Consider the following 8,568-nt stretch of genomic DNA (forward strand, 5'->3'; position numbering starts at 1 on the left):
ATTAAACCACCTTAACGCATCCAGTATCAAGACCTTTAAACTAACTTGTTAAGTTTGAAGTTGTTTCAGTATCATTTCCGCAAATACTTATTCAATTCATAATTTTTTTCTCGCTATTTCCAACATCTTTGTCAATGCGTATAAACTCGGGAACTGAGAACAGCTGCATCAGATGCCTTAAAATTTTCGCTCCCTAAAATCAGTTTGTTTGAATACTTGTTTTGAAATTATTTTTATCCATAAATACATAATATATATTAATTTAAAAAAAAAAATCACATATTTTTCTTTCGTGTTTGGAGAGCCACGTTCCACTGCCGAATTCATAGGAAATGTAATTAGAGTCATTTTCTTCTGGAATATCTCTGTCTCTTAATTTTTCTTTGGGTAGAGAAAAGTTTAAGATATAAAAAAAATATATAGGTATAGATTATATTGCCAATCTTTGAATTAATTCATGAATAATTTGAATTAATTCGTGGTTAAGTGCCATTATTTTTTCCTTTCTTTTAAAATACTGCAGAAGTAAGAATTTATTTAAGATAATGCAGAAGTAAGAATTTATTTAAAATAATGCAGCAGTAAGAATTGATCAAAATATAGTCGGTCTTCAATTATTGTTATTTCAAAATCAATTTTCAGAAGAACAGCCGATCAGATTAAACAGGGTATCCGACCAGATTTATACACATTGAGAAGCGGGGTAAAATAATCAGTGTACAGTATATCGACTAGTTAGACAATAGACCTTAATTAGGTGTCCCCACCAGTCCCCGGTCAATTAACAGGAAACTATACACGGGAACGTACAGTGATAGATTTTGATGATCTATTTTTTTTACAAAACTTAAAATTTACGCAAGCATATAACAAATTAGAAATTATGATTGTACACAAAAAGACAATTATTTTGATACCCATAATGATATAAAAAGAATTAAAACTGAAGATATGTTACAAAAATATTTTATAACTTAATTGTTACGCAAAGATTGTCAAAAATCGTAAATATCCGCAGCATATTTTTAAGAACTATAATCTGTTTTTTCCCCCAATCGTTCTCTTTCGATGATATATTCCTTTTTAATAACAACATTTTGTTATATCTGTTGAATTTCAATCTTTTCATGCTTATAAATCGGCGAATAACAGAACGAGGAATTCAGTTACTAAAAAATCAAAAAGTTGTTTCACACCATCACACCGAACTCCGGTCCACGGTTAAGAAATATTAACGTAATGTAAAACTTTATCAAAATTTCTTTTTTAAAATATATACATATATATAAATTTAATTATTCGTATTATTGATTAATAAATATAAACATCAGGGAAAAAAAATACATGTAGGGTACCTGTAACCATTCCAAATAAGTTTTGTTAAAAATAAAGATTTTATATTTCACAGCAATTTCAACAGCTTCGATAGCTCAGCAGTTAAAGCGTTCGCCCTCCAATATGAAGGTCGTGGGATCGAACCCTGTTGGGAATGCTTTTTTTTTCATTTATTTTTTTTTTAATTTTCTTTCTTTTACATTATTTTCGCTGATTTAACAAATGTATAAACTCGACATTTATAATTTTTGTGAAGAAATCATTATAAAATTAATATTTAACCCGTAAAAGCAGTTTTATCGACTGCGTAATGGTGACTTAATGGTGGCTTAAAGGTGGTTTAATGGTAGCTTAATGGAGTTTGGACATTAAGCACCTATAAGTCTGGCTTAATGGTGGCTTAATGGTGACTTAATGATTGTCTAGAAGCTACCATTAAGCACCTATAAGCCACCATTAAGCTACCTTTAAGCATCCATTAAGGACTTTGAGATGGCTTAATGGTTACTTAATGGTGGTGTATTTATAACTTAAATGTAGCTTAAAGGTGCTTAATGGTGACTTAAAGACAACCATTAAACCATCATTAAGGACCTATAAGCCACCATTAAGCCAAACTTAAAGGAAGTGTTTCATCTTGTGTTGATAATTACAAATTAAGCGACTGTTATGTATAATAGTAACTTTTTTAAAGAAAAAACTAAACTTTCAATTTTTTTCCCCTGAATATCATAATTTACACAATTTTTAACGATAACTGACGAGTGCTTATGTATGATACATTTAAATTCATTAAGAAGAAAAATCAATCTTTGATAAGGATGAGGGCTCTTCAAAATGAACTCTGATAACAGTTATGTTGCAACTCTCAATAAATTATATGAAAAATGTAGTTGAGATAAATGTCCTGAAAAAATATTAATTTTTCTTATCAAGTTTAAGAAAGAATCTTTGCAGCTAACACAATTTGAAATATGAAAGTACGCTAGATAATTTATAAAGGTCGATATGAAAAAGAAAAAAATACATGATAAGGTGTTGTGAAAATGTGTTATAGTTTGAGTGCAAAAGTACAGTAGTTTTCTTCAAAGAAAAAAAAAGAGCTTTCTGGACAAATGGCGAAGGAAATCTATAAGTGTTGCAAAGAGATGATATATAATTTGATGGTTAAACATTAAAGATAATTCAGAAACATGTTAACTTTATTACCAAACACATGACATGCATTTAAATGCCTTATAAATGATATATGAAAAATGGACTTGTCGCTGTAATCAGAACAACACTGTATATGTAATTCTGTATTATAAGAGATTTTCTTTCTCATACCCCAGTTTCTGAATCTTGTTAAGATAGACGATTGTAAATGATGTAGTATGTCAACAAACCCATCCATAAGAAAAATATGATGTAATTTCTTGAATCGATTTCGTTATTTTTTTTTTTTAAATTGTTACATGTGATAGTATTTTAAAGCCTTCTCTGTAATGACTCTTTTATAGAAGCCCTGGTACGCAAAGTCCCAGAATGTCTCAGAAGTATCTATCATAAGTCTTTGATAGTCTTAACTTATCAGGTAAAATTGGGTTGCTAGGTGTCATGGTTATCATGGCAACATTCTCCGAAGATTGAAAAATTGCATTTTCGAAAGTTGAAGACTCGATGTCTTATTCGGATTATAAAAACTATTTGGGAAGACGATAATTAAATGTGTTACCATTGAAACAAATTTTGAGTAGCTGTAATTTTTAAATAGCTGTAATTTTATTCATTTATTTTCATTACATATTAAAAAAATTTATGTAATTATAAGTTAAATGTAACCAAATAATAAGGAAAATAGGTAGTCTTGACTTTCCATGTCTTTCCTTAAGTTTGCAGTAATAATCAAGACTTGCCCACAAATTTTGTGCCACTCCACTGTGTTACTATGGCAACCATCAATGTTATATTCTAAATAATTTCTTTATAGCATAAGTGGCGACAATGTGTGATGGTTTTTTTAAGAATAGTAAAAATGGTGGTCCTAGTTTTTCTTTATACTGCTCAATAAAGATTCAAAGTATCTGAAAATCGCATTTTTAAAATCTTTCCATCTGTTACCATGGCAACCAAGACGCATAGCAACCAATAGCTTTTTAAAAATCTATAATAACTTATGATCATGATATTCATATCATGAAACGATGAATGACTATTTCAACAAAGTATCGCTGTAGAAGAAACAGTTCCATGTAGATTTGAAATGACACTTCGGTGGTGACGTCACCGATGGTGGTGATGATGGTGCACGCGGTCGTGTTGAGCATCGAACTCTTTGTGCCTGCAGACGAGAACTGGCACATGCGCATGGTGGACGCAGTAATCGCTGACACTTCCCAGAAAGGTTCGTCGGACTTTGCTCATACCTCTAGTCCCCACAATGATTAAGTCGGCTTTTTCCGTTTTTGATACTTCAATGATTGATTCACCAACTTTCCCGGTCATCTGCTTCATTTTCCCGCCAAGCTGAGAAAATAAACAGGAAATGTATCGATTATTTATGACAAAATTTCACTCCGCTATGTGCCAATTTTGACTTGCATTTCTAATAGTTTAATACAAAAGAAAAACTCGTTTGTTTTTATAACGATTAACGTTATCATTATTTTTAAATACATGTAATTGCGACTGATATTTAAAAATAACTGTATGATGAACATCTACTTAAAATTCTTCGTAGTCATAAACAGTGAATTGGAAAGTTCATAAATATCACTACATTATTTCCAAGAATTTGTCGAGCAAGTGTTTCTGATCATATAATATTATCAAACTGAATAGTGCTTACACCAAATTGCTTCATCTTTTCCGAATACTTGTGAACCAGGTCTCTGGTTCGAATTTCCTCCTCTTTCAGCAGCTCATTAACAACTCCTGGGTCAGTCAAAACTGCAGCTGTTAAAATATAAATAACCGCTTATTTCCAGATAAAAATTCAATAATTATCGTCGGAACATGTATCTTCCTAGAAAAAAAATATTTTGTCTTAATGAATTTGTTATACGTCATTGTAACTAAACATAAACATGTACATAAACTTGGAGGAACCAACTTGGCACACACAGAGCAAAATGTCATTATAGTAAGTTTATTTTTTAAAGACTTTTCTTAGCGGGGAGAGGATGAATTTTATGCATTTGTTAGCAACAAACTTTCACATGCTGCGTGATCACCAGTGCTGTTTTCTTTCCCTTCTTTCAGCTCATTTTAAATTTTTCACATATGCACAGTAATATTCGGCGTATTGCAGTTAGCAGTTATCGAATAATACAGGTCTATATGAATTGTATTATATATATGATTGAAAGTAAAACGTTTCTTTAATTAATTACGTTAGTTTAATTAAGCAAAATGAAAAACAGTGAAAAGAAGGTTAAAAGCTGACATTTTTTCACATTTTTTTTTCTCAGGAAGTATAACGAAGATCATTCTTTGCAATTTTTTATTTATGGAAATTATATATCAACATACGTGCCTGGATCACCCCATGGAATTCTGGGACATGAACCAATACAATGTTATCACCTTCCTTTCTCACATGATCCAGATAAACTGAAAGTGAAATAAGAAACATTTGGGATTACATTATTCCTGAATATTGTGTAAACATGTTCACTAACTTAGTAATGGTTTCATTCAAAAAAAGGCAATCATAATCAAGTTAAGATGTTGTATAGTGCTTGAAGATATCTCCATCTTATTTATCCCTCCTAAAAATAAAACAGATAATTACAGTAATAGAAGTTAACTATATATATAACCATTAGCTGTCTAATCCCCGTACGCGTGTAATAATATTACTGGTGTTGCAACAAGCTATTTCATGAAATTTTCACTAACACGGTTTGCCGCATGAAAGGAGTTTATAATATATAAAATTCCCAAAATACATGTAAATAAGGGATACTAAGCGCTACAGAGAATCGATGTCTTTGATTTTCAAACACTTGTCTGCATGTTTCGATGCTATCAAAAGGCATCAAACGGCGGTATTTTTATTGTATTAACATCGCACATCTTCTCTTAATAACCGTCTCTCTAGAAGAATTTCTACACAAATTGAGGTCTAAAATCGTGTGTTGTGGTGGATATCTGTCTTCGGTGTTTGGTATTTAACCGGAAATGTTTCCCACTAATTCTTCCACTCACGGAAACATCCCCATGAAATCTTTTAATCTTTGGGTTTTTAGCTTTTTGTTTACACAGGTTTCTTCTGATGGAAACAGAGTTTCCAAAAACCAGTGAAAAGAGTGAATTAACCATTCCTTTTTTCATCACTTGCTCATCAATTTTCCAGAATAATGACTTCTTGGGGACAGATTCTTTTAGAGTGTGGGCTGATCTAATCATTATTTTGTTCAAAAACAAAACAAAGAATTCGGCAAAACAAGATTCTCTGCTTTCACTAATTAACCAAATGACAACCACGTGTCTAGGAAATTCTATTTTAAGAATCTGAATGGTTTCTTGGGTTACATTTAAAATGTTGTTTGTTGGATCGAGGGCTTGATAAATAAAATACATTAGCTTCACTAAGGAATATACCGGGGGGAAATAACGGTTTCTAAAGAAGTCATATAAACATAAATAACGGAGAGTTATTTCCACAGAAAGAAAACTCTGATAATGAGAACATTCATCACAGATCGCAACATATGTTTCCACAAAGAGCAGCATTGCTAATTGCAGGGCTTTGATTAGTAGCTATCTAGATGTCATGCAATAAATTTTATTCGATTGTCATTCTTATGTTTAAATAAACAATTTAGGTGTAAATAATGTTCTTCAAGATAAATATGCAATGAACAAGTGAGAAATAATGATTTCAGAATCAATATATTTGAATAAAACTAATCACTGTTTCTATAGGCCTGACAATGAACCAGAGGATAATACATTGCCTCTCATGTCCCTCTCGTTTAAGTCAACATTTTCTATGGCGTTGATTGAGTGAGTCGAGTCTCAAGACTTGATATCGCTTTAACAAATATATGAATTCTCCATCTTTTTATGTCAGTTTCTAGAATAATCGAAAGATCCCGTCGAGGTATGCCCCAATTTTCATCTCCTAAATACTCATACTATACACTTGTTTTATCCCGGTGTTTCAATATTTTTACGACGTGCAATTTAATTTCTTGAAAATACCTTAAGTTACATGTAGTATAAAATCAAAGAATCTGCAATTAGCTCGTCCTGTTGGTTTAAATCTTTGGATGCAGATGCTTCTAAAGAGTATCTCGTTAATTAAAGGTACAAATTTTTAACTAAACCATTTTATCAATTTGATCAACAGATGTTGGATAGCATTAGTTTCTGTGTAGGCTTTAATATAACAACCTGGCTATCTTAATTAAGACAATTACAATACCTCCCCTTATTTAAGTATGATGAAATCAGATCTATATCTTTGCATTTCCTTATTTAAATTTATTGACATCAGATCTATATCTTAGCTACTAAAATATTATTTTTGACGTTCATTCCTTGCATTCTGGATATTACATTACAAATTTAGAGTACAATTAACTTGATCAATGGAATCGTTAGCACTGTATAAAATCATATTGATTTAAGCGTAATTAGATAACTATAACATTTTCCACATATTGATGTATATATCAAATATTTCATTAAGCGGAGTGACAAATATATTGATAGATATTCAAATAACTAGCTCCTATTCAGGATCTATCTATACATAAACTCTATACAGATGATGTCTTTAAAATGTGTATATTTCCTGAATTCCCGGGCCCTGCACCGAATTTAAAATGTACATTGACTTTCACCTTGCGAAGAATTGTTGTTGAGTATATGTACTTCCTAATGTTAGAAATACTGCATTAAGTAGAAATCATATTTATTAAAAGCTATTTCAGTGATAATGGATATATTTCTGGACAATTTGCTTTGAATACTGTCAAGTCTTTTAATGCCAAAGTGTTGATAACTCGAACATACTAGCTATAGGGAATTTTATCTCATTTGATGACATCCCTTGGGTAATGTCTCAATTTATAATTGATAAATGTCAACAAGCATCTGATCATATAATTAATCAAGTAAACAGCCAATGGTTGGTATTTTGTATAATCAAAGAAAATAATTCTTCATTATTGACAGATAAATATTACTTATAATGATTGATACCACAAAAAAAAAAAAAAAAAAAAAAAAAAAAAAAAATCACTATACTCACAATTAAATGCGTACTCAGAAAAACAGCTGTCATCTACTCCAATAATCACCGTTCTAGAAGATTTAACAGCGTACGGGGAGTTGGCCATTTTATTTTTCTTCTTGTTCCGATTTTCTTGGGGTTTTGCTTATCACTGGCAATAATATCTCACTACCTTTCCCACTGGTTCAAAGCGCACTGGTAACCCCGAGCCAAGAGCAACCCTATATATTCTCTACTCACTCTTTAATTGTTTATATTGCTGATTTCTCCTCGGAATAACACTTCCGATTCTGACTTCAAGGTGACATTTGCCCCTCGGAATTCATCGGAAATCGAATCGGAGATTTAATGGTATTTACACGTTATTCAGCGGCTCAAGACTCACTCAAGGAGTTTTCTCATTTTGGCTTGATTCACTTCATCTAATTTTGAATTCGTTTCCAATCATTTCTCACTTGTAACAAGCCCTTTGCTGTAAGGGGGTTTTATTTATGCAGCCAGTCGAAAAATGAATCAATGCATACTGTGAATTTGTGCGAGATGTATGGAGATAGTAATTCCTCTCTACTTGTGGTCTTTATATTTAAGTAATTCCTCGCTTCTTGTGATCGTTATATCTTAATGGGGAGTGCGAGAAAGCTTTCACAAAAGATTAATAATTCTGAGAAAAATTTCTTTCATTTCTCAATTATTTTATTACACTAGCTAGATCTTCTTCAGTAATTTTTTTAATTCGTAGATGCATTGAAATCTTTAAACACTGTTTTGATTTTTAAATAAAATTAAATGTTAAACAAGTAATAGCTTTTCAAAAAGCTTGCCTGACTAATCAATCAATATCTATAGAACGTACAAACAAGAGAGGTGCTAAACGTTTGCGTCATCAAGGAGCGACATAGTTGCGATACTTCATTACACAAGATGTACAATTGACTTTCTCAAATCTCATATCCAAATACTGCAGATTAACAAATATCTAAGACATGCCACTATTCAATCATTTATTA

The 8,568-nt window shown here is 31.3% G+C and overlaps 1 protein-coding gene across 1 annotated transcript; it reads right to left on the bottom strand.

Annotated features, from left to right (window-relative positions):
- Positions 1-3,474: 3,474 nt before the first annotated feature.
- On the bottom strand, positions 3,475-8,035 carry LOC133188784 (universal stress protein Sll1388-like). Its single transcript, XM_061324271.1, has 4 exons — positions 7,580-8,035; positions 4,849-4,929; positions 4,166-4,272; positions 3,475-3,843 (listed from the first exon to the last, which is right to left on the bottom strand). Exons 1-4 carry the CDS (start codon positions 7,665-7,667, stop codon positions 3,601-3,603), a joined length of 519 nt encoding a protein of 172 aa, XP_061180255.1. The 5' UTR covers positions 7,668-8,035; the 3' UTR covers positions 3,475-3,600.
- Between the last annotated feature and the right edge of the window lie 533 nt (positions 8,036-8,568).

The sequence above is a fragment of the Saccostrea echinata genome, unplaced genomic scaffold (genome assembly GCF_033153115.1).
Source record: "Saccostrea echinata isolate AGI-Se365-2 ecotype Australia unplaced genomic scaffold, CSIRO_AGI_Sech_v1 ptg000016l, whole genome shotgun sequence".
Classification (NCBI taxonomy): Eukaryota; Metazoa; Mollusca; class Bivalvia; order Ostreida; family Ostreidae; genus Saccostrea; species Saccostrea echinata.

Excerpts from the sequence above, each read along its gene's own strand:
- LOC133188784 (XM_061324271.1), bottom strand. The coding sequence starts at position 7,667 with ATGGCCAACTCCCCGTACGCTGTTAAATCTTCTAGAACGGTGATTATT. Across the intron at positions 4,273-4,848 it reads CCATGGGGTGATCCAGGCAC|CTGCAGTTTTGACTGACCCA; the intron begins GTATGTTGATAT and ends ATATTTTAACAG. Across the intron at positions 3,844-4,165 it reads AAAAGATGAAGCAATTTGGT|CTTGGCGGGAAAATGAAGCA; the intron begins GTAAGCACTATT and ends TTATTTTCTCAG.